At 41.1% G+C, this 26,926-nt stretch overlaps 2 protein-coding genes and 2 pseudogenes across 5 annotated transcripts in view; all 4 read left to right on the top strand.

Annotated features, from left to right (window-relative positions):
* Nucleotides 1-4,930, top strand: part of LOC122325425 (MAM domain-containing glycosylphosphatidylinositol anchor protein 2-like) — a 114,693-nt gene extending 109,763 nt beyond the window's left edge. For all 4 annotated transcript variants that reach the window (XM_043220471.1, XM_043220473.1, XM_043220470.1 and 1 more), the window contains exons 15-17: nucleotides 305-438; nucleotides 2,093-2,192; nucleotides 3,089-4,930. In XM_043220471.1, coding sequence (XP_043076406.1) covers nucleotides 305-438; nucleotides 2,093-2,192; nucleotides 3,089-3,177 — 323 coding nt within the window. In that variant the 3' untranslated portion in view covers nucleotides 3,178-4,930. The remainder of the gene's footprint in view (nucleotides 1-304; nucleotides 439-2,092; nucleotides 2,193-3,088) is intronic.
* An 11,508-nt stretch (nucleotides 4,931-16,438) lies between these two features.
* On the top strand, nucleotides 16,439-18,950 carry LOC122325527 (annotated as a pseudogene).
* A 3,398-nt stretch (nucleotides 18,951-22,348) lies between these two features.
* On the top strand, nucleotides 22,349-22,760 carry LOC122325330 (activating signal cointegrator 1 complex subunit 2 homolog; the record flags this gene model as incomplete). The annotated part of the gene is made up of 1 exon (XM_043220345.1): nucleotides 22,349-22,760. A coding segment is annotated over exon 1 (351 nt), but the record flags the coding sequence as incomplete, so codon positions are not given.
* Nucleotides 22,761-22,835: 75 nt separating this feature from the next.
* LOC122325328 lies at nucleotides 22,836-24,805 on the top strand (annotated as a pseudogene).
* The last annotated feature ends 2,121 nt before the right edge of the window (nucleotides 24,806-26,926 follow it).

Here is a 26,926-nt window from a genome sequence, read left to right as displayed (position 1 = left end):
CTTTTGTTCTGTTAAGTTGTGCAGAGGTGCTTTTCGATTAGCTTTATTCCCCAGTAGATCGGGAAACGCTGCCAACGGACAGAAAGACATACTTTATCATGTCAAAACTGTTGAAATATTAGACTTAAAGGTTTATCTAGAGGGATCTGATCCAGAAATCAGGTGAAAAAGCCTCCAGAGGCTGGGATGTGTGTTAGAAAAAAACTTTGGGATTGAAGTGTTTTCTTTCCTCTAGACCTCAGAACCGAGCAGCTCAGGAAAAGCCGGGTCAGCTGTTTAATGAACGCCTTGTTTTTTCCCGCAGGCTCTCTGAATGCGTTCGTGAAGCAGAAAGGTCAGTCGACTTCAGACGCCGGTCCAGTCTGGTCTCTCAGCGGGAACCAAGGGGACCGATGGAGACAGGCCAAAATTAGCATCCATCCTACTGCCTCCTTCCAGGTGACACGCTCCTTCAAGGACACCTCGCATTAATCACAAGTGACACGAAATATACTTAGAATGCTACAAAAGATTTCTGTTTCAAATAAATGATGTTATTGCACTTATATATTTTCTGTGAATTAGATTTTCATTTTATATTTTCTATCTAGTTTTTGTTAGACTTTTTATTTATTTTTATATATTTTTTATTTCTATAAATTTGCATTTTATATTTTCTTTTCTTTTTTTAATGTCTTTGTTAGACTTTTTCTCATTTTTCTCATTTTTTTATTGCTATAGATTTGGATTTTATATTTTCTGTTTATATTTTTATTTAACCCTAAATTAACTTAATATTTAACTCTAACCCTAACCCTAATTAATTTTATATTTGTTAGACCTTTTCTAATTTTTCAAAAAAAAAATTATTTCTATAGATTTAGATTTTATATTTTCTGTTTATATTTTTAGTATCTTAGACTTTTTCTAATTTGTCTAATTTTTTTATTTCTATAGATTTGGATTTTATATTTTCTGTTTATATTTTTACTGTCTTTGTTAGACCTTTCCTAATTTTTTTATTTCTATAGATTTGGATTTTATATATTTTTTAAAATATTTTTAGTATCTTAGACTTTTTCTAATTTTTCTATTTTTTTATTTCTATAGGTTTGGATTTTATATTTTCTGTTTATATTTTTAGTATCTTAGACTTTTTCTAATTTTTCTATTTTTTTTATTTCTATAGATTTGGATTTTATATTTTTTTAATATATTTTTAGTATCTTAGACTTTTTCTAATTTTTCTATTTTTTTATTTCTATAGATTTGGATTTTATATTTTCTGTTTATATTTTTACTGTCTTTGTTAGACTTTTTCTAATTTTTCTAATTTTTGTTATTTCTATAGATTTGGATTTTATATTTTCTGTTTGTAGTTTTAGTGTCTAAAAATTTATTTATTTATTTTTTGTTTTGGTTATTTTAAAACATTAATTTTGATTTGGCAACTAGCTGATATTACAAAACGCTATTAATAATCAGGAAAGCATTAAATAGATCAAAATTACCAGTAAAGATATTTATAATGTGAGAAAATATTTCAAAGAAATGCTGTTCTTTTGAACTTTCCATTCATCAGTGAACAGAAACAATATCAGGCTGTTTTTAATATTGAAAATAATCAGGAATATTTTAGAATAACAAGTCGATATATTACACAAAAATATATACTAATTGTTTTAAATTATACACATTTATTATTATTAATTAATTATAAATATATATATATATATATAATATAAAATAAAATAAATATATATATATATATATATATATATATATATATATATATATATAAAAGAAATAAGTGGTTGCAAATATTTTTATTTTAGCTACATTTAAATAAAAAAATGTGAAAGTCAACTAAATTTGTTTATTTAAATATAGCTAAAAGACTGGAGAAATTATGCTGAAAATACACAGAAATAAATCAGAGAAAACAGCTGTTTTAAATAAAACTATTTCCCAATTTTTGCCATTTTTTGATCAAATAAACACAGCCTTGGTGAGCAGAAGGCAAAAAAAATCTTCCTGTTATATCAGTTTTTTCTGTAATATTAAATGTTCCTCTGAAGTCACTGGAGCTCAGTGCTGTGTTTCTGTCACACAGGTGATATTCGAGGGCATCCGGGGCCCCGGGATCGAAGGGGACATCGCCATCGATGACGTCACGCTCGAGGAGGGGGAGTGTCCCGACCCTCCGTCCAATCGTACGTATCGAGCGCGCGTCTCCATGGTAACCAGGCGGCAATTGCACGTGGCACGCTTTTTGTCTGGGAGCGCTCCGTAATTACGAGAAGGACGGAAATCAGGCTCGGCCTCCGCCGGAAACAGACACAGCCGTAACGCTGGAGATACGTGTTCATCATTATTATCACGTGACCTGGAGGAGGAATATGAGTCATCTTTTATGAGGAGCTGTTTACTGAACTCTTTCCCCGCCAGTGTTTTTGTTCGTTCCGTTGTTTTAAGTTGCCGGGCGCATTTCTAACATTTAGTCTGAATCTTTCATCTAGTATAAGCTTTTCCTTCCGGCTCGTTTGAGCACCTGGACACCAAAACCCATTAAATATAGATATAAAAAAATTCAATAAATAATTCTAGTTTTTATGTATTCGTTAGTTTGTTTGTTTAAACAAAATAATAAAGTGCAACGGTGCTATTATATTTTAAACAAAAATAAATAAATACAGCACGCTTAAAAAAAAAAACATGCTAATATTTACATTTTGCGTTTTACTTTTTATACGAATTTTCGCAAGCTTTTATTTTGGCAGGTCGCAGGGGCGTCCTCATTTCAGCTGAACCTGGCAGGGCATATATTTTCATTTCGCATAGAAATGATGTACGGTATATAATTATTATTAAAACGGTAATGAACCGTTTCTGTACCTAAATGAGTGGCGCCTCCTACCGTAAAACGGTGGAAACAAATGAACCGAAGTCATTATTCCACAAAAGAAGATATTTGGTATCCAAACAGCTGACGGTAGCCATTGACCTTTCCCTACTGTGTTTTCAATGGCTACCGTCAACTGCATAGCAACATCCTAACATCCACTGCGCTGAACCGGTTAGTTGTGACCTCTCTCTCTGTTTCCCGCAGCGATCCGAGGAGCGGCGGCACCCGGCGTCTCCAGTATATGGCCATTGAGCGTCACGCTGTTTTTTACCGTAATCGTCGGCCGGAGGTGACGCTCCACGTGAGAAAAGACTCCGGACGCGTCCCTCAGTATTTAATCACCAAAGATTCACGCTTTCGGATCGCAGAGGAGGCACGGCACCGGATCCACGCGGAATAAAACCACTACGCGACGGATAACGAGGCTTTCGAACGTTGACCTCAAAAGCACAACGAATATGGAATCTTTAGCGACAAGCGAAACCATGAGTTTTACACACCGTTTTTCTTTTTGTCGTCGTCGTCGTCGTTCTTTTCTGGTGCTTCGGAGTACAATCAGCAGAACATCTCATCCCCCGGCCGATCGTCTCTCTTGATTCGTTCTGGGTTCGGTGCTTTAAACTCGAAGCTCGTTTGGCTTTGCTCCCCGACTCCAGCAGCAGCCTGGCTTCTCAACACTGTGCTCACGCTCTAAAGCGAAGAACCTCGCGTGTTTTCGGCGTTCCGTGGCGGCGGGAAACTCGGTTCGTCGCCGTTCCCAGCACCGGTGACGAGTGACTTTACAAACCAAGTGCCTTCAGGTTAGAAGCCGATCCGTCAGCCTGGCCATCGACACCAAACGTCCATGTTTCTAGCATCTCCGATGGGCTATTTTATACTCATTTCTATCGCCCCTCAAGTGCTGGAATGCGCGACTGTGAGCAACTTCTGCTGGAGGACGATGTCCGGACGAATGTCACGCTCTCCATCTCCGACTGTCACGCCATTTATATCCAGAACAATCTGCATTCTGAGAGGACAAAAACGCTAAATATTCATAATTCTAATAATATTTTATTACTCTATCCAGAATGTGTCTCAGCTTTTACACACGGACCGTGGACGCCGTTGGCGGTATCTACCTGAGCGCTCGGCCGGCCGCTTTTTAAAAAGAGTGTTGTAAAAAACAAAAAACAAATGTGTTACGAAAATGACTGTGTCTCGTTTCTTCTGATTTACGTCGAAATGTTCCGACTTTACTGTCTTTATTTCTCGTCGTCTCCCTTTGCATTGCTGAAAATATCAAAAACAGGCGGGAAAAACGCCGGTTCGGTAACTGTACAACTTGTATATGTAAAGATACTCTGTTCATTGAGATTTATATGAGATGTTTTATGTACGAGTCGAAGGAAGCACAACATTTAGGATCCAGTCGTTTAGAAACGTATATGTGACCGTTCTCCTGCAAAGCCAGCGTGGAAATGAAGAGACGCCGGAAGCTGGCTTGAATTAATCTGCACGTGATGGGAATATTGGATAAAAGCAAAACGCCTTTTCGGTTATTGGGCCGGAATCTACATCTACGGCTGATTAGTGATATCCCAAAGTCATTTAAAGAAAGAGTTGACCCCAAAATAAAACCCTCGGGAAGTGCGTCATTGCAGTGGATGCTCTGCAGTGAATGGGTGCCGTCAGAATGAGTTCAGGGTTATGAGATGATAAAAATGTGTCTCAGCGATGGAAGTGAATGGGTGCCGTCAGAATGAGTTCAGGGTTATGAGATGAGAAATGTGACTCTGTCTCAGCGATGGAAGTGAATGGGTGCCGTCAGAATGAGTTCAGGGTTATGAGATGAGAAATGTGTCTCAGCGATGGAAGTGAATGGGTGCCGTCAGAATGAGTTCAGGGTTATGAGATGAGAAATGTGACTCTGCATCAGCGATGGAAGTGAATGGGTGCCGTCAGAATGAGAGTTAATAAAACATCACAATAATCCACAGCGCTCCGGTCCATCGGTTAACGTCTGGAGAAGACAAAAAATGTAAATTTCTTTAGAGCTGTGCAGATTTCTCTCCTGATTCAAACCGGAGCACTTCATTGGAGGAAGAGTTATTATGGACAATGTGTTAATTAGTTTGATCTTCTCTAGATGTTCACTGATGGACCGGAGCGCTGTGATGTTTTTATCAGACGCTCATTCCGACGGCACCCATTCACTTCCATTGCCGAGACATCTCTCCAGATCCGATGAAGAAACAAACCCCCCGCCCTGATCTGGGTGAACACATTTTCAGAAAATTCTAATTTTCGAGTAAAATCTACAAAAGTGAAGTGTGTTGTTTTTTGGGAGCGTTTTAGATGAATGACGGTGTGATGCAGCAGGTGTTGATGAAGACATAGACGGGGAGCTGTTTCGTAATGGAAATGTTTAATACACATCACATGAGGTTAAGAGCGCCGGTCCTGAACAGCCTCCGTCCTCGTGCCCCGAAACAAGCTTTAATTTGTGAGTCAGCAGGAGGTTAAAGAAGGAGCCGAGGGAATGACGAAGTGTGATTATTCTCCTGGTTTTACCGCAGGACATCACATATATGTTCTGGTATATGCAGTGTTCATAAATCAAAACACGATGTAAAAGATTCATTCACAGAACAATGACTGACGCTTGTTACAGGACTTCAGAATCAATCCGTCTAATGAATCAAATACCGCTCGAACAAACCGAGTCTTTAGGACGGGAAAGTGAGACAAAAGAAAAGTTCATTAAGGGCTTGTTCCTGTGTGAGCATGTGATTATTATCTGCCAAAAGAAGTCATGGGTGTGATTTGTGTTCTGTTTGTGACGGTTTGCTGGGAGAATGAACTAACTTTCTGAGTGATTCGTTTGGCGTTTGCATGTGATTCATTTGAGCGAATCACTTCAAACGGTCCGATTCCTCCCTCGCTATAAAACCATCAAAAGTCATTTCCTTGCGCTCAAATGTTTTATTAAACATGCTGTGTATTGTAGGTGATATTCTGTGTTGTCGCTGTGTGCGTAAATGAAAACGATTCAGTATCATTTTTCTTTGTGTTTGTTTTTCGTGAGAAACTGGTGCAAACATGCCTTGATCGTTTAAAGTAGATTTTTACTGTTTTGCTTTTATGTTCGAGCATATACATATTGAGTATTGTGAATGAAAAATATCGGGACAGCTCAAACGCCAGGATAAAAATTTGCAAACAAAAGTGCACACTCTTTTCCTATTTCTGGGACAATGAGGTTATATTAAATTTATTTAAAATAAAAATAAAAATAATAATAATGTTACAGTGTAACTACAGCAAAACCACTGCAATAAGAGAAAAATATAACCCTTTTTTCAATATTCATGAGAAATTGTCATCAGAATTAGAAACATTAAAATTAATAGAACTTAATTAAATTCGTTTGAACTTGAAATTTGCATATTGTTTTCCTTTCAAAGCAGCAGAAATGTGACTCTGAAGTCGTTTCAAACAAAACCGATTCGTTTTACCGGTATGAACTTTGACTTTCAGATGAAGCAGCGTCTCACTTTTCTTCATCAAATTAAGTTTCTGTCTCTTTACAGTGTTTTTGAGTCAAATCTAGCGACAGAAGTCGGTCCTAAAAGAAGAGAGGCGAATCGAACTAATCAGACGCAGTAAAAATAAACAGAAATACCATCGTAGTTGACCGACCGGAGCGCATAACAGTTTCGTTTAAATGGTTATATCGCTTAAATATACGTTTTAAAAATCTGAAAAAAATGTACGGGTGTGTATTTTGATATTCCTCATCCATACGCCATGCTTTTTTTCCTGTAATAAAAACAATGGAATTTTTATAATTTTGTATGCATGGCTTTTTCTTCTTTTTTTTTTTTTTTTTGACTGGCTGACTGTGAGGCTCACGACGGATCATGTGACTCTGAACGCCGCCGAAAGAGAATCGAGAGTAGATCCACTTCAACCACCTTCCAGAGTGTTTAGTGCTTCACACTGGAGCTGGAGCGCTCTGATCTGACGTCCTGTAACCGCTCAGTCATTAGACTCGCTCAGTATCCAATAATGCTTCCTTTCACTGTATTTCTTTGGATTTATCATCCATTTCTGTGTCATTCTTGCAACTAATGATGAAAAAAATAAAGAAAGCTATTTTAAATCTGAAGATCCTTTTTGTTCCTGCAGTGTTTTGCACTTCAATCAGACAATTTTTACTGCAATTTAGTCACAAATCGTCTTAACCAGAAAATGCTGATTTTCTATTTCCACTGCAGGATAATTCATGTCTTTCACCAGATTTTAGGGAAAAGAGCAACTGATGAAAACGAAACCTGAAAAAACATGCATCTGGGTTCAGTTGGTGCCTGAAATAAGTGTCCATTTCTGTGTATTAAATTACATTATTTATGTATTCAGTTGACATTTATTTAACTTTTTTATATTAAATATTTTTAAGAGTGTGAGTGTGTGTGTGTGTGTGTGTGTGTGTGTGTGTGTGTGTGTGTGTGTGTGTGTGTGTGTGTGTGTGTGTGTGTGTGTGTGTGTGTGTGTGTGTGTGTGTGTGTGTGTGTGTGTGTGTGTGTGTGTGTGTGTGTGTGTGTGTGTGTGTGTGTGTGTGTGTGTGTGTGTGTGTGTGTGTGTGTGTGTGTGTGTGTGTGTGTGTGTGTGTGTGTGTGTGTGTGTGTGTGTGTGTGTGTGTGTGTGTGTGTGTGTGTGTGTGAGTGTGTGTGAGTGTGTGATTCTTCATCATCAGTTAGGAACCTAGGTGTGCCGTTTGACAGCAATCTTTCCTTCGAAAATCATGTTTCTAGCATCTGTAAAACTGCGTTTTTCCATCTTAAGAATATATCTAAATTAGACCTATGCTTTCAACCTCTAATGCAGAAATATTAATTATTGTAATTATTGCAATGCTTTATTGGGTGGTTGTTCTGCACGCTTAATAAACAAACTTCAGCTAGTCCAAAACGCAGCAGCCAGAGTCCTTACTAGAACTAGGAAGTATGATCATATTAGCCAGTTCTGTCAACACTGCACTGGCTCCTATCAAACATCGAATAGATTTTAAAATCTTATTAATTACCTATAAAGCCCTGAATGGTTTAGCTCCTCAATACTTGAGCGAGCTCTTATCACATTATAATCCTGCACGTCCGCTGCGTTCTCAAAACTCTGGCCATTTGATAATACCTAGAATATCAAAATCAACTGCGCGGCGTCAGATCTTTTCCTATCTAGCACCTAAACTCTGGAACAATCTCCCTAACTCTGTTCGGAAAGCAGACACACTCTGCCAGTTTAAATCTAGATTAAAGACACATCTTTTTAACTTAGCCTACACATAACACACCAACACACTTTTATTATTCAAATCCGTTAAAGGATTTTTAGGCTGCATTACTTAGATTTGCTGGAACCAGGAACACTACTCCTACAATACGATGTACTTGTGACATCGTAAAAAGAATGGCATCTACGCTAATATTAGTCCTGTCTCTTTCTCAATCTGTTTTCACAGTTTGTATTCAGACTAGATGGTGGATCAGCACACAGAGATTATGTTCATTAGAGACCAGAACACCTAGATGTGCCCCGTGGACCAATCACCAGATCCTGATGCACACACACACACACACACACACACACACAAAGTCATTTACACTACCTGACACAGCTGTGTTTAAAATTGAACTGGAAGTTAAGTGCTGGGCGTCCGGTCAGAGAGAACTGCAGCCCCAACTGAGTCTAGTTTCTCCCAAGGTTTTTCTCCATTCATTCTGCATGCATGGGGTTTTGTTTCCTTGCCGCTGTCGCCTCTGGCTTGCTTGGTTGGGGACACTTAACTTCTAGTGACTATCGTTGACTACAGAGACCGTCTCTGCATTTAATAAGAAATTGGTCACTCTCGTCATTGTAACTACTCTGCTTTATTCATTTAAAACCTGGACACCACCACACAAATGTGGCTTTTTGTAAATTTTTTTTTTTTTTTTTTTTTTTTTTTTTTTTTTTTTTTATTTATATAGCGCTTTTAACAACACAGGTTGCATCAAAGCACTGTACAGTATAAAGACAGGGATGTATAATGACGAGAGTGACCAATTTCTTATTAAATGCAGAGACGGTCTCTGTAGTCAATTCAACGATAGTCACTAGAAGTTAAGTGTCCCAACCAAGCAAGCCAGAGGCGACAGCGGCAAGGAAACAAAACCCCATGCATACAGAATGGAGAAAAAAACCTTGGGAGAAACCAGACTCAGTTGGGTCAGTTCTCCTCTGACCGGACGCCCAGCACTTAACTTCCAGTTCAATTTTAAACGCAGCTGTGTCAGGTAGTGTAAATGACTTAGTGTGTGCGTGTGCGTGTGTGTGTGAGCATCAGGATCTGGTGATCTGTCGACGGGCGCATCTAGGTGTTCTGGTCTCTGATGAACATAATCTCTGGGTGCTGATCCACCATCTAGTCTGGATACAAACTGTGAAAACAGATTGAGAAAGAGACAGGACTAATATTAGCGTAGATGCCATTCTTTTTACGATGTCACAAGTACATCGTATTGTAGGAGTAGTGTTCCTGGTTCCAGCAAATCTAAGTAATGCAGCCTAAAAATCCTTTAACGGATTTGAATAATAAAAGTGTGTTGGTGTGTTATGTGTAGGCTAAGTTAAAAGATGTGTCTTTAATCTAGATTTAAACTGGCAGAGTGTGTCTGCTTCCCGAACAGAGTTAGGGAGATTGTTCCAGAGTTTAGGTGCTAGATAGGAAAAGGATCTGACGCCCGCAGTTGATTTTGATATTCTAGGTATTATCAGATGGCCAGAGTTTTGAGAACGCAGCGGACGTGCAGGACTATAATGTGATAAGAGCTCGCTCAAGTATTGAGGAGCTAAACCATTCAGGGCTTTATAGGTAATTAATAAGATTTTAAAATCTATTCGATGTTTGATAGGGAGCCAGTGCAGTGTTGACAGAACCGGGCTAATGTGATCATACTTCCTAGTTCTAGTAAGGACTCTGGCTGCTGCGTTTTGGACTAGCTGAAGTTTGTTTATTAAGCGTGCAGAACAACCACCCAATAAAGCATTACAATAATCTAACCTCGAGGTCATAAACACATGAATTAATATTTCTGCATTAGAGGTTGAAAGCATAGGTCGTAATTTAGATATATTTTTAAGATGGAAAAACGCAGTTTTACAGATGCTAGAAACATGATTTTCAAAGGAAAGATTGCTGTCAAACAGCACACCTAGGTTCCTAACTGATGATGAAGAATTAACAGAGCAGCCATCAAGTGATAGACTGTGTTCTAGATTATTATATGTGGGGTTTTTAGGTCCAATTATTAGCACCTCTGTTTTTTCAGAATTTAACATTAAGAAGTTACTCATAATCCAGCTTTTTATATCGACTATGCATTCTGTTAGATTCTCAATTTGGTGTGTATCACCAGGCTGCGCTGAAATATAGAGCTGAGTATCATCAGCATAGCAGTGAAAGCTAACACCATGACTCCTGATAATATCTCCCAGAGGTAACATGTACAGGTTAAAAAGTAACGGTCCTAGCACTGAGCCTTGAGGAACTCCATATTCCTCTTGTGATTGATATGATACCTCCTCATTTAATGCTACAAACTGATAGCGGTCAGATAGATATGATTTAAACCATGCTAAGGCGCTTTCTCTAATGCCAACATAGTTTTCTAGTCTATCCAAGAGAATGTTGTGATCGATAGTATCGAATGCTGCGCTAAGATCTAATAGCACTAATAACGAGATAAAACCATGATCCGATGATAGAAGCAGGTCATTAGTAACTCTAATGAGAGCAGTCTCAGTACTATGGTATGGTCTAAAACCTGATTGTAAATCCTCACAGACACCATTTTTTTCTAAAAAGGAATACAGTTGTGAGGATACTACCTTTTCTAGTATCTTTGACAGAAAAGGGAGATTAGAGATTGGTCTGTAATTTACTAAGTCTTTGGGATCAAGATGTGGTTTCTTAATGAGAGGTTTAACTACAGCCAGTTTGAATGTTTTGGGAACATGTCCTAATGACAATGATGAATTAATAATGTTCAAAATAGGATCCATGACTTCTGGAAGCAAATCTTTAAATAGTTTAAATGGAACAGGGTCTAACATACATGTTGCTGGTTTAGATGATTTAACAAGTTTGTACAAGTCTTCTTCTCCTATAATAGAGAAAGAGTGTAATTTTTCCTCAGGGGATCTAAAGCTCACTATCTGATGTGAAACTGTAGTTGACGGCTGCATAGTTACAATTTTATCTCTGATGGTATCAATCTTAGCAGTAAAGAAATTTATGAACTCATTGCAGCTATACTCTTGGGGAATATTAGCACCTGTTGACGTTTTATTTTTTGTTAATTTAGTTACTGTACTGAATAAATACCGGGGGTTGTGTTTGTTTTCTTCTAAAAGGGATGAAAAATAATCAGATCTTGCAATTTTTAACGCTTTTCTGTATGACAGCATACTCTCCCGCCAGGCAATACGAAATACTTCTAATTTGGTTTTTCTCCACCTGCGCTTCCATTTTCCGGGCTGCTCTCTTTTAGGTGCGTGTGTTGTCATTATACCATGGAGTCAGATTGTTTTCTTTTATCTTTTTTAAGTGCAAAGGAGCAACTGTATCTAAAGTGCTAGAAAAAAAGAGAGTGCATAGTTTCTGTTACATCATCAAGTTTTTGCGTCGTATTGGATGAGCTAAGGAATTGAGATAAGTCAGGAAGGTTATTTAGAAAGCTATCTTTTGTGGTGGAAGTGATGGTTCTACCATACTTGTAATAAGGTGCAGAGTTTACAGGTTTAACTATACAGAGTTCACACAAGACTAGATAGTGATCTGAAATGTCATCACTTTGCTGCAGGACCTCAACCATTTTAACATCAATTCCATGTGACAGTATTAGATCTAGAGTATGATTTCTACAATGAGTAGGTCCAGAGACGTGTTGTTCAAAATGTCTAAGTTCAAATTGTCTAAGAAAGCTGATCCTAATGAGTCTTTTTCATTATCAACATGGATATTAAAATCGCCAACAATTAAGACTTTATCTGCGGCCAGTACTAACTCAGTTAGAAAATCAGCAAATTCTTTAATGAAATCTGTGCTGTGCCCTGGTGGCCTGTATACAGTAGCCAGTACAAACATGACAGAAGATTTATCACTAGCACATGATTCTGTAGATAATGTTATATGCAGCACCAAAGCTTCAAATGAGTTATACTTAAAGCCTGCCCTCTGAGAAGAACTAAGAATATGGTTATAAATTGTAGCAACACTCCCCCCTCTACCTTTTAAACGTGGCTCATTTTTATAGAAATAATTTTGGGGGGTAGATTCATTTAGAGTAATATATTCATCTGGTTTTAGCCAGGTTTCTGTCAAACAAAGCAAATCTAGCTTCTGATCATTGATCAAATCATATACATAAAGTGCTTTTGTGGAAAGTGATCTAATATTTAGCGAGCCAAGTTTTATCGTTTGCTTATTTGAATTATAGGTAGTTTTAATTTGTTGGACATTAATTAAATTATTGCTTTTGATTAGGTTTGGACGTTCTCTGCATATTCTAATTCGGGGAACAGACACAGTCTCTATAGTGTGATATCTAGGTGAAAGAGTCTCTGTGTTGAGAATTAACTGCCTTCTGTGACGTGAGGCAGCTAGCAGACGGTCGGTTTAGCCGGTCTGTCTGCTTCCTGACCTGGTCCTGGAAGTAATCACCTAGTTGGTCATGTTGGAGCTATAAGACTATATGTCATATTTCTAGATAGAAGAGCGGCACCACCCCAGGAGGGATGAAGACCATCTCTTTTCAACAGGTCAGGTCTGCCCCAGAAACTCATCCAATTGTCTATAAAGCCTATGTTGTTCTGCGGGTACCACTTAGACATCCAGCCATTGAGACCCAGCAGTCTGCTGTAAATCTCATCACCCTGGTAAGCAGGGAGGGGACCAGAGCATATTACATTGTCCGACATCGTGCTTGCAAATTCACACACCTCTTTAATATTATTTTTAGTGATCTCCGACTGGCGAAGTCGAACATCATTAGCGTCGACATGAATAACAATCTTACGAAATTTACGTTTAGCATTAGCCAGCACTTTTAAATTTGACAAGATGTCAGACGCTCTGGCTCCCGGTAAGCATTGGACTACGGTGGCTGGTGTCTCTATTTTCACGTTCCGTACAATAGAATCGTCAATTACTAGAGCACTTTGATCAGGTTTCTCAGTGGGTGCGTCACTGAGTGGGGAGAACCTGTTTGATGTTCTGATCGGAACGGAAGAGCGGTGTTTTGACCCGCGACTAGTCCGCCTCACGGTCACCCAATTGCCCTGCTGCAGGAGCTCTGAAGCAGGAACCGAACAATGTACATGATTCACTGTACTAGTCGCATCCAAAGCAGTACCTACAGCCCTCGCATTCTTACTGTCCTCAATTAAAGTTTGGATACATGTCTCTAATTCTAAAACCTTCTCTGTCAGCCTAGCTATTTCCCTGCATTTATCACACATAAATCCCTGATCGCTAACAGAGAAGGATAAGCTATACATGTGACAGACGGTGCAAGTGACGATGCAGGGAGAAGCCATTTACTCACCGTAAGGATTCACTTACCACTCTTGTTTTGATGAGCTTGTGAAAATGGAGCGAACTAGCGCAAGGAACAAATGAGCAGGAGCGGAAAAAAGCCCACAATAGGCGCGAAAACGCGGGTGGGAGCGAAAGTGAATCGGCTAACGAGTACTAACTCACTGCCGAGTTTTAGATTAAAGCGAACGAACTAACAGCAGTCTAATTAGTTAGATTAATTTGATAGTATCAACGATATGTACACAGTCAAATTATATTTGATCGTTAGAGAAGAGGTGATAAATTGAAAAGCGAAGCTACACGCAGCTACAAACAAACCAACCTCTCAGCAGACAGGAGCAATCGAGCAGAATTTCACAGTAATCGCTTCTATTATGGAGAAGGTTAAGAACTTGGTAGAACTGTGTTCCGCTGAGAAGGAGGTGTGTCCTTCTTTTGGGTCTCTGAACGTGTTCCAGCCAGGTGTGACACTGGAGCACGGGAACCTAAACACCAAAAGGTTTATACAACTACATTTGGCACATCTTTGTCTGGTCTGAGTATATAAGGAAAGTGACAAAACACAACAAGGCGCGATTCTGTAGCCAGATCGGCCCGTAGTGGGGTGTATGTCCTCATACACTACACTATGTACTTTTTAAAGACCAGGTATACTGACCATTTAAGTTTGTTTTATTTTGTTTTGTGTTATTTTTGTACTGCTGATCAGTTGTGCAAATGTTTATCAATTTGGAAACTGTTCTTACCTGGCAAAATTACTCTTTTTGAGTCTATCGAGGAGATGGCTGCATTAAGGTAAGCGATCTACGGGGTAGCCTCTGACTAAGACCTGGACTAGTCCAGATGTGTCGTGAGTCTGTTCTGGCCAAACAAGGTCTCTAAGCGACCCAGACTCCTAATGAACGATAAGTCGAAACTAGGAAATATTATAGTTAATTAATGATCCAAATTTAATCACAACTAGAGGGATCAGCAGTTACCTTTTGATAAATATAAATAAAATCACGAAAGATTGGAGTCAGATAAAATTGTGTATAAGGTCAGTACTATAATTGGAAACCCAAAAGATTAATACATATTAGGGATTTTGAGGAGACGCAAAGAAAAGACCGAACACGCATTGACCTTCGACCAGGGCCTCTGGATTCCATTCTGCAGGAAAAGGGGGACCCTTACAATTGCTTCTCCCACATGTTTGTTTTAGCAAGGCAGCCTGTGTTGCAAGTAGGTAAAGGAAGGTACTTGCCAGGTCACATGTGACTACTTTGCTTTGCTTTATTCATTTACAACCCGGACACCACCACCACAAATGTGGCTTTTTGTTAATGACTGGTAAATCCTTTAGTAGTACAGTAACATCTTACAGTTCCAGTTTAGTTTTTCAAATTCTTAAATTATCCTTTAACTTGGACTGCCATCTAGTGGTGAAAAGATTTTGGACCCGGTGTCAAACTTGCTTGCAGTTCCCCTGATCTAAACTAACACATTGTGAATGTAAAGGACTGGATCACCATTTTTTTCATTGAACTTGGATATTTATTAGACCAAAATTGGTACACAGCATCTCGTAGATTGTCTGAAAAAATGTACTGTTACGGCCTTTACAGTCAAAATCATATTTCATGTAGAAAAACTGTATTCTTCCATCTTTGAAACATTGTCAAATTACGGATAGGTTCAGGTATCGAAAAATGGTTCCAAATTTCTAAGAACCGGGTATTTGAGATGTGCATTCCACTTAAAACCATCAACTGTTCTGTTTCCACTGCAGAAAAAAGTTGTAGGCCAGAATTCACTTTTACATTTGTGAGTATACAAAATACATGAGTATATCATCATAAACACTGCCATTTTTGTGTTTCAGGTGAATGTAAACAGATGAGTAAAACGCATGCGTGTAGTAGTACTTTTAAATCTGTGAGCATTTGATGCTAGAGACAGCCGCCTAATAAACGTTCTGCTAGTGAATAAGTTAAACAAGGAATGAAAGGGTTTACTTTTATTTGTCTAAGCATTTCATTCCCTAGCCACAGAATCGCGCCTTGTGTTTTGTCCTTTCCTTATATACTCAGACCAGACAAAGAGATCCCAAATTTAGTTGTAAAAACCTTTTGGTGTTTAGGTTCCCGTGCTCCAGGGTCACACTGGCTGGAACACTTTCAGAGACCCAAAAGGAGGACACACCCCCTTTTCCACAGAACACTGTTCTACCAATATCTTAATCTTTTCCATAATATACGTGATTACTGTGAAATTGAGACCTTTCAAATGAGACCAAACATGAAAGTGAAGAACAATAGGTTCACAAGACACATGAAATATAATGCCTTATTCTTAATGAATCTTAAGCCAAGTCAAGATGGCGTAGTTTACTCTCTTTTTGAAGTTCTTTTGTTCCTTTGGATATTCCTTCTCAGATTAGTCTCATTGCATTACAGGTTTTTGATTTAGCTCCTTACAATATGAAAGAATATTTTAATTATAACGCAGTGTATTGTAATGCATGTATTTCAGAATAGAGCAGCTATAGTCGGGACAGGGTTCAAGTATCATTCAAAGCTTATGTATTATTAAACTGCCTTTCAGAAGATACATACACGTTTTGAAAAGAAACAGTCCAGAATTGTCAAAATGTCAACAACTGGATTCAGCTATTGAAGGATAAAACCAAGGTTGAATTCAAAATGGCAGAAAAGCATTAATACTACAATGTTATTTTGAATTGCGCTCAAGTTTGGATTTTTATGTATGTAAACAAGGATAATTGAATCAATGAAAATCACACAGCTGCTAAATCTCTGACTGGAACGAACAGGTGTGGAGAATCATGAGGATTTAATTAAGAGGCAGGGACTATCCTTAATTACCTTAAAACCTGAAGAGTGCAAAAGACCAAACGCCAGCTTCTGCACAGTGTGCCTGTCTGTTCAATCATGGTTGTCAGATGGTTGTTGGTTGAGATTTTAGCACTTTGTGCTCTCTGTAATGCTGTTCCTCAGTGGAGTAATCTGCCCCAGAGTCCTCAGAAGGTTCAGCAGCTGGTTCAACGACAGCCACCCAGCCAGAAGGTTCAGCAGCCACAACAGGTTCAGCCACCCAGCCAGAAGCCGGTTCAGCAGCCCACAACAGTGGGTTACAGCCACAGCCAGCCAGCCAGTGGGTTAAGCAACCACAACAGCAGCCACCCAGCCAGCAGGATAAGCAGCCGGTTCAACAGCAGCCACCCAGCCAGTGGGTTAAGCAGCAGCAGCCACCCAGTTCAAGTTCAACAGCAGCCACCCAGCCAGTGGGTTAAGCAGCCAGTTCAACAGCAGCCACCCAGCCAGTGGGTTAAGCAGCCAGTTCAACAGCAGCCGCCCAGCCAGTGGGTTAAGCAGCCAGTTCAACAGCAGCCACCCAGCCAGTGGGTTAAGCAGCCGGTTCAACAGCAGCCACCCAGCCAGTGGGTTAAGCAGCCAGTTCAACAGCAGCCACCCAGCCAGTGGGTTAAGCAGCCAGTTCAACAGCAGCCACCCAGCCAGTGGGTTAAGCAGCCAGCAGCAGCCGCAGCAGCCACCCAGCCAGTGGGTTAAGCAGCCAGTTCAACAGCAGCCACCCAGCCAGTGGGTCAAGCAGCCAGTTCAACAGCAGCCGCCCAGCCAGTGGGTTAAGCAGCCAGTTCAACAGCAGCCGCCCAGCAGCCAGTTCAACAGCAGCCACCCAGCCAGTGGGTTAAGCAGCCAGTTCAACAGCAGCCACCCAGCCAGTGGGTTAAGCAGCCAGTTCAACAGCAGCCACCCAGCCAGCTGGTTCAACAACCTAACCAGCAGTTTCCACTTCAGAAGCCAGTGGCACAGACAGAGCCCATTGATAAGTGTACTGTAGCTGATTATGATCATATCCCATGTGGACAACCTGGGATCAGTGGTGCTGAGTGTAACGCTATCAACTGCTGCTTTGATGGACAGCAGTGCTTCTATGGAAGGGCAGGTAAGCATTCCCAGGCTTATTCTGTTACTTGTAACTTGACTCGGCGTTAACCTGCTCTTGTACCTTGTTCTAGTGACTGTCCAGTGTATTCGAGATGGTCAGTTTGTGGTAGTGGTGGCTAGAGATGTTACTGTGCCTAACTGAGTCTGGATTCGGTTCGTCTGCTGGGTGGAAGTGACCCACCTTGCGCTCCTGTGGATTCCACACCTTCCTTTGCTATATACAGTTCCCTGTGACCGCATGCGGCACAAGTATGATGGTGAGCAGCTGCTTCTGGCTGTATTCTGCACCGCTTACGATTTGACTGGACGTTAACTGCTTCTGTTTACAGGAGGACAGTGGATATGTGGTGTATGAGAACAGAATGACCTCCTCATACGAAGTTGGCGTTGGACCACTTGGATCCATCACGAGGACAGTCACTTTGAGTAAGTGGTCTATGACTGGGTAAGAATGATCTATGACCAGTGCTACAAGCTGATTGCCTGTCTCTGTCCAGGCTTCTCTTCCAGTGCAGATACTCTGGAACATCTGTGGAAGCTCTGGTTGTGGAGGTCAATTCTGTTCCTCCACCTCCACCAGTAGCTGCTCCTGGACCTCTCAGGGTGGAGCTCAGACTGGCCAATGGCCAGTGTGTCACACCAAGGGCTGTGCTGAAGGTAAGTACTGTATCCCATGTGTCTCCAGGTTGCAGCGCTTTCTGGTTAAAGCCTAGTCTTGTTCCTCAGGGGATGAGGCCTACACGTCCTACTACAGTGACTCTGATTATCCCGTCACAAAAGTCCTGCGGGAGCCCGTGTATGTTGAGGTGCACATTATGGAGAGGACAGACCCCAACATTGTCCTGATGCTGGGACATTGCTGGGCGACCTCCACCTCCAGTCCACTCAGTCTACCCCAGTGGGACCTTCTGATTGATGGGTGAGCGTACAGCCGACTATATCCAGTTGGTGTGCAGGGAGACCCTTTCTGACCTCCTTTCCTTTCAGATGCCCTTACCAGGATGACCGTTATCTGACCACATTGGTTCCAGTAACTGGATCATCTGGTGTGCAGTTCCCGACCCACTACAAGCGCTTTGTTGTGAAGATGTTTACGTTTGTAGATCCAACCTCACTGGCTCCTCTGCAGGAAACGGTATGCCCCACTTTACCAGGTTTTCACTGAGCCTCTTGACCTAATCTCTACTCCTGCTTTTGCTTCTCAGATCTTCATCCACTGCAGTACAGAGGTGTGCCATCCGTCTTCTGGCTCTTGTGAGCAAAGCTGCACCAGGAAACGTGAGTTCTTGTATTCTCTTGACCTAGAAGATGACCCGTTTATTTGAATTAATAAAAACAATTTTCTCTCTCTCTCTCCCCAGGAAGAGCTACTCCTATCCAGGCCATCTTTGGTGAACCAACTGTGGTTTCTAGTGGACAAGTTACTCTAGTCATGTAAATCTAGTTTTTTAATAAACCTTTTTGTGGATCAAAATCTGTTTTCTTGTCTTTTATACAAAGACAGTGCAGTTGTGCTAGAGTTGGCCATGAAAAACTTGCATCTCCAGTCCCAGGACAGGATGTCAGAGTTGATATTCAAACACCAACACGCATCCCATCAAGCTATAGTTTAAACTCACTAGGTATTCTGGCTTTGCAGAATTTTTATACAAGCCTGACCTGGATTACAACATGAGGTACTGAACTGGGTGTTAATGGTTGACTTGTTTAGGTAACAGGATGTTTGCCCAAAAGTCATGGGAGGCTGACCTGAAATTATGTAATGGAAAATTTCCTAAAAAATATATTTAAGGTACTTTGTACATGTTGGTGGTTACTGTGACTTCTGGCTGTGTATAGTTCAATATCCTGTTGTCAGCAGGAGAGCTTGCAGAAAACCAGTTATTCAATCACTTTGCAGGCAACCACTAAGAACGGTAGACATGTACAAACCTATCCAAATGCATTTTGGGGAAATACTCGGTTGCGTATTTATCGTCCTATCGCAACTGTTTTTGGCCAGGGACAAGATGTTGCTGTGGGACCAATGTCTGCTGGGATGCCATTAATGGCCTTATTCCAGTCCTCTTCTATTTTAGTTATGTATCTATTTGTGTAAGGTGACTCTCAACCTGTAAATGCAATAAGACTGATCTGAGAAGGGATATTCAAAGGACTTCAAAAGGAGAGTAAACACCACCTCCCCCTGTTGTGTTTGACACCCTCTTCACCTCTGCTCTTCCTGCTTCCCCTCCTTCTGCCCAAAGGACTTGGTTTAAAGTTCATTAGGAATGAGGCATTATATGTCATGTGTCTTGTGGACCTATTGTTCTTCACTTTCATGTTTGGTCTCATTTGAAAGGTCTCAGTGCGATTGGTAAATTGGTCTCAATTTCACAGTAATCGCTTCTATTATGGAGAAGGTTAAGAACTTGGTAGAACTGTGTTCCGCTGAGAAGGAGGTGTGTCCTTCTTTTGGGTCTCTGAACGTGTTCCAGCCAGGTGTGACACTGGAGCACGGGAACCTAAACACCAAAAGGTTTATACAACTACATTTGGCACATCTTTGTCTGGTCTGAGTATATAAGGAAAGTGACAAAACACAAGGCGCGATTCTGTAGCCAGATCGGCCCGTAGTGGGGTGTATGTCCTCATACACTACACTATGTACTTTTTAAAGACCAGGTATACTGACCATTTAAGTTTGTTTTATTTTGTTTTGTGTTATTTTTGTACTGCTGATCAGTTGTGCAAATGTTTATCAATTTGGAAACTGTTCTTACCTGGCAAAATTACTCTTTTTGAGTCTATCGAGGAGATGGCTGCATTAAGGTAAGCGATCTACGGGGTAGCCTCTGACTAAGACCTGGACTAGTCCAGATGTGTCGTGAGTCTGTTCTGGCCAAACAAGGTCTCTAAGCGACCCAGACTCCTAACGAACGATAAGTTAATTAATGATCCAAATTTAATCACAACTAGAGGGATCAGCAGTTACCTTTTGATAAATATAAATAAAATCACGAAAGATTGGAGTCAGATAAAATTGTGTATAAGGTCAGTACTATAATTGGAAACCCAAAAGATTAATACATATTAGGGATTTTTGAGGAGACGCAAAGAAAAGACCGAACACGCATTGACCTTCGACCAGGGCCTCTGGATTCCATTCTGCAGGAAAAGGGGGACCCTTACAATTGCTTCTCCCACATGTTTGTTTTAGCAAGGCAGCCTGTGTTGCAAGTAGGTAAAGGAAGGTACTTGCCAGGTCACATGTGACTACTTTGCTTTGCTTTATTCATTTACAACCCGGACACCACCACCACAAATGTGGCTTTTTGTTAATGACTGGTAAATCCTTTAGTAGTACAGTAACATCTTACAGTTCCAGTTTAGTTTTTCAAATTCTTAAATTATCCTTTAACTTGGACTGCCATCTAGTGGTGAAAAGATTTTGGACCCGGTGTCAAACTTGCTTGCAGTTCCCCTGATCTAAACTAACACATTGTGAATGTAAAGGACTGGATCACCATTTTTTTCATTGAACTTGGATATTTATTAGACCAAAATTGGTACACAGCATCTCGTAGATTGTCTGAAAAAATGTACTGTTACGGCCTTTACAGTCAAAATCATATTTCATGTAGAAAAACTGTATTCTTCCATCTTTGAAACATTGTCAAGTTACGGATAGGTTCAGGTATCGAAAAATGGTTCCAAATTTCTAAGAACCGGGTATTTGAGATGTGCATTCCACTTAAAACCATCAACTGTTCTGTTTCCACTGCAGAAAAAAAGTTGTAGGCCAGAATTCACTTTTTACATTTGACGAGTATACAAAATACATGAGTATATCATCATAAACACTGCCATTTTTGTGTTTCAGGTGAATGTAAACAGATGAGTAAAAAACGCACGTGTAGTAGTACTTTTAAATCTGTGAGCATTTGATGCTAGAGACAGCCGCCTAATAAACGTTCTGCTAGTGAATAAGTTAAACAAGGAATGAAAGGGTTTACTTTTATTTGTCTAAGCATTTCATTCCCTAGCCACAGAATCGCGCCTTGTGTTTTGTCCTTTCCTTATATACTCAGACCAGACAAAGAGATCCCAAATTTAGTTGTAAAAACCTTTTGGTGTTTAGGTTCCCGTGCTCCAGGGTCACACTGGCTGGAACACTTTCAGAGACCCAAAGGAGGAGGACACCCCCTTTTCCACAGAACACTGTTCTACCAATATCTTAATCTTTTCCATAATATACGTGATTACTGTGAAATTGAGACCTTTCAAATGAGACCAAACATGAAAGTGAAGAACAATAGGTTCACAAGACACATGAAATATAATGCCTTATTCTTAATGAATCTTAAGCCAAGTCAAGATGGCGTAGTTTACTCTCTTTTTGAAGTTCTTTTGTTCCTTTGGATATTCCTTCTCAGATTAGTCTCATTGCATTACAGGTTTTTGATTTAGCTCCTTACAATATGAAAGAATATTTTAATTATAACGCAGTGTATTGTAATGCATGTATTTCAGAATAGAGCAGCTATAGTCGGGACAGGGTTCAAGTATCATTCAAAGCTTATGTATTATTAAACTGCCTTTCAGAAGATACATACACGTTTTGAAAAAGAAACAGTCCAGAATTGTCAAAATGTCAACAACTGGATTCAGCTATTGAAGGATAAAACCAAGGTTGAATTCAAAATGGCAGAAAAGCATTAATACTACAATGTTATTTTGAATTGCGCTCAAGTTTGGATTTTTATGTATGTAAACAAGGATAATTGAATCAATGAAAATCACACAGCTGCTAAATCTCTGACTGGAACGAACAGGTGTGGAGAATCATGAGGATTTAATTAAGAGGCAGGGACTATCCTTAATTACCTTAAAACCTGAAGAGTGCAAAAAGACCAAACGCCAGCTTCTGCACAGTGTGCCTGTCTGTTCAATCATGGTTGTCAGATGGTTGTTGGTTGAGATTTTAGCACTTTGTGCTCTCTGTAATGCTGTTCCTCAGTGGAGTAATCTGCCCCAGAGTCCTCAGAAGGTTCAGCAGCTGGTTCAACGACAGCCACCCAGCCAGAAGGTTCAGCAGCCACAACAACAGCCACCCAGCCAGAAGGTTCAGCAGCCACAACAACAGCCACCCAGCCAGAAGGTTCAGCAACCACAACAACAGCCACCCAGCCAGCAGGATAAGCAGCCGGTTCAACAGCAGCCACCCAGCCAGCAGGATAAGCAGCCGGTTCAACAGCAGCCACCCAGCCAGTGGGTTAAGCAGCCAGTTCAAGAACAGCAGCCACCCAGCCAGTGGGTTCAACAGCAGCCACCCAGCCAGTGGGTTAAGCAGGTTCAACAGCAGCCACCCAGCCAGTGGGTTAAGCAGCCAGTTCAACAGCAGCCACCCAGCCAGTGGGTTAAGCAGCCAGTTCAACAGCAGCCACCCAGCCAGTGGGTTAAGCAGCCAGTTCAACAGCAGCCGCCCAGCCAGTGGGTTAAGCAGCCAGTTCAACAGCAGCCGCCCAGCCAGTGGGTTAAGCAGCCAGTTCAACAGCAGCCGCCCAGCCAGTGGGTTAAGCAGCCAGTTCAACAGCAGCCACCCAGCCAGTGGGTTAAGCAGCCAGTTCAACAGCAGCCACCCAGCCAGTGGGTTAAGCAGCCAGTTCAACAGCAGCCACCCAGCCAGCTGGTTCAACAACCTAACCAGCAGTTTCCACTTCAGAAGCCAGTGGCACAGACAGAGCCCATTGATAAGTGTACTGTAGCTGATTATGATCATATCCCATGTGGACAACCTGGGATCAGTGGTGCTGAGTGTAACGCTATCAACTGCTGCTTTGATGGACAGCAGTGCTTCTATGGAAGGGCAGGTAAGCATTCCCAGGCTTATTCTGTTACTTGTAACTTGACTCGGCGTTAACCTGCTCTTGTACCTTGTTCTAGTGACTGTCCAGTGTATTCGAGATGGTCAGTTTGTGGTAGTGGTGGCTAGAGATGTTACTGTGCCTCAACTGAGTCTGGATTCGGTTCGTCTGCTGGGTGGAAGTGACCCACCTTGCGCTCCTGTGGATTCCACACCTTCCTTTGCTATATACCAGTTCCCTGTGACCGCATGCGGCACAAGTATGATGGTGAGCAGCTGCTTCTGGCTGTATTCTGCACCGCTTACGATTTGACTGGACGTTAACTGCTTCTGTTTACAGGAGGACAGTGGATATGTGGTGTATGAGAACAGAATGACCTCCTCATACGAAGTTGGCGTTGGACCACTTGGATCCATCACGAGGGACAGTCACTTTGAGTAAGTGGTCTATGACTGGGTAAGAATGATCTATGACCAGTGCTACAAGCTGATTGCCTGTCTCTGTCCAGGCTTCTCTTCCAGTGCAGATACTCTGGAACATCTGTGGAAGCTCTGGTTGTGGAGGTCAATTCTGTTCCTCCACCTCCACCAGTAGCTGCTCCTGGACCTCTCAGGGTGGAGCTCAGACTGGCCAATGGCCAGTGTGTCACCAAGGGCTGTGCTGAAGGTAAGTACTGTATCCCATGTGTCTCCAGGTTGCAGCGCTTTCTGGTTAAAGCCTAGTCTTGTTCCTCAGGGGATGAGGCCTACACGTCCTACTACAGTGACTCTGATTATCCCGTCACAAAAGTCCCATGGGGAGCCCGTGTATGTTGAGGTGCACATTATGGAGAGGACAGACCCCAACATTGTCCTGATGCTGGGACATTGCTGGGCGACCTCCACCTCCAGTCCACTCAGTCTACCCCAGTGGGACCTTCTGATTGATGGGTGAGCGTACAGCCGACTATATCCAGTTGGTGTGCAGGGAGACCCTTTCTGACCTCCTTTCCCTTTCAGATGCCCTTACCAGGATGACCGTTATCTGACCACATTGGTTCCAGTAACTGGATCATCTGGTGTGCAGTTCCGACCCACTACAAGCGCTTTGTTGTGAAGATGTTTACGTTTGTAGATCCAACCTCACTGGCTCCTCTGCAGGAAACGGTATGCCCCACTTTACCAGGTTTTCACTGAGCCTCTTGACCTAATCTCTACTCCTGCTTTTGCTTCTCAGATCTTCATCCACTGCAGTACAGAGGTGTGCCATCCGTCTTCTGGCTCTTGTGAGCAAAGCTGCACCAGGAAACGTGAGTTCTTGTATTCTCTTGACCTAGAAGATGACCCGTTTATTTGAATTAATAAAACAATTTTCTCTCTCTCTCTCCCCAGGAAGAGCTACTCCTATCCAGGCCATCTTTGGTGAACCAACTGTGGTTTCTAGTGGACAAGTTACTCTAGTCATGTAAATCTAGTTTTTTAATAAACCTTTTTGTGGATCAAAATCTGTTTTCTTGTCTTTTATACAAAGACAGTGCAGTTGTGCTAGAGTTGGCCATGAAAAACTTGCATCTCCAGTCCCAGGACAGGATGTCAGAGTTGATATTCAAACACCAACACGCATCCCATCAAGCTATAGTTTAAACTCACTAGGTATTCTGGCTTTGCAGAATTTTTATACAAGCCTGACCTGGATTACAACATGAGGTACTGAACTGGGTGTTAATGGTTGACTTGTTTAGGTAACAGGATGTTTGCCCAAAAGTCATGGGAGGCTGACCTGAAATTATGTAATGGAAAATTTCCTAAAAAATATATTTAAGGTACTTTGTACATGTTGGTGGTTACTGTGACTTCTGGCTGTGTATAGTTCAATATCCTGTTGTCAGCAGGAGAGCTTGCAGAAAACCAGTTATTCAATCACTTTGCAGGCAACCACTAAGAACAGTAGACATGTACAAACCTATCCAAATGCATTTTGGGGAAATACTGGTTGCGTATTTATCGTCCTATCGCAACTGTTTTTGGCCAGGGACAAGATGTTGCTGTGGGACCAATGTCTGCTGGGATGCCATTAATGGCCTTATTCCAGTCCTCTTCTATTTTAGTTATGTATCTATTTGTGTAAGGTGACTCTCAACCTGTAAATGCAATAAGACTGATCTGAGAAGGGATATTCAAAGGACTTCAAAAGGAGAGTAAACACCACCTCCCCCTGTTGTGTTTGACACCCTCTTCACCTCTGCTCTTCCTGCTTCCCTCCTTCTGCCCAAAGGACTTGGTTTAAAGTTCATTAGGAATGAGGCATTATATGTCATGTGTCTTGTGGACCTATTGTTCTTCACTTTCATGTTTGGTCTCATTTGAAAGGTCTCAGTGCGATTGGTAAATTGGTCTCAATTTCACAGTAATCGCTTCTATTATGGAGAAGGTTAAGAACTTGGTAGAACTGTGTTCCGCTGAGAAGGAGGTGTGTCCTTCTTTTGGGTCTCTGAACGTGTTCCAGCCAGGTGTGACACTGGAGCACGGGAACCTAAACACCAAAAGGTTTATACAACTACATTTGGCACATCTTTGTCTGGTCTGAGTATATAAGGAAAGTGACAAAACACAAGGCGCGATTCTGTAGCCAGATCGGCCCGTAGTGGGGTGTATGTCCTCATACACTACACTATGTACTTTTTAAAGACCAGGTATACTGACCATTTAAGTTTGTTTTATTTTGTTTTGTGTTATTTTTGTACTGCTGATCAGTTGTGCAAATGTTTATCAATTTGGAAACTGTTCTTACCTGGCAAAATTACTCTTTTTGAGTCTATCGAGGAGATGGCTGCATTAAGGTAAGCGATCTACGGGGTAGCCTCTGACTAAGACCTGGACTAGTCCAGATGTGTCGTGAGTCTGTTCTGGCCAAACAAGGTCTCTAAGCGACCCAGACTCCTAACGAACGATAAGTCGAAACTAGGAAATATTATAGTTAATTAATGATCCAAATTTAATCACAACTAGAGGGATCAGCAGTTACCTTTTGATAAATATAAATAAAATCACGAAAGATTGGAGTCAGATAAAATTGTGTATAAGGTCAGTACTATAATTGGAAACCCAAAAGATTAATACATATTAGGGATTTTTGAGGAGACGCAAAGAAAAGACCGAACACGCATTGACCTTCGACCAGGGCCTCTGGATTCCATTCTGCAGGAAAAGGGGGACCCTTACAATTGCTTCTCCCACATGTTTGTTTTAGCAAGGCAGCCTGTGTTGCAAGTAGGTAAAGGAAGGTACTTGCCAGGTCACATGTGACTACTTTGCTTTGCTTTATTCATTTACAACCCGGACACCACCACCACAAATGTGGCTTTTTGTTAATGACTGGTAAATCCTTTAGTAGTACAGTAACATCTTACAGTTCCAGTTTAGTTTTTCAAATTCTTAAATTATCCTTTAACTTGGACTGCCATCTAGTGGTGAAAAGATTTTGGACCCGGTGTCAAACTTGCTTGCAGTTCCCCTGATCTAAACTAACACATTGTGAATGTAAAGGACTGGATCACCATTTTTTTCATTGAACTTGGATATTTATTAGACCAAAATTGGTACACAGCATCTCGTAGATTGTCTGA

This window comes from Puntigrus tetrazona, chromosome 20 (assembly GCF_018831695.1).
Source record: "Puntigrus tetrazona isolate hp1 chromosome 20, ASM1883169v1, whole genome shotgun sequence".
NCBI classification, from domain to species: Eukaryota; Metazoa; Chordata; class Actinopteri; order Cypriniformes; family Cyprinidae; genus Puntigrus; species Puntigrus tetrazona.
This window is presented reverse-complemented; position numbering and strand designations above follow the sequence as displayed.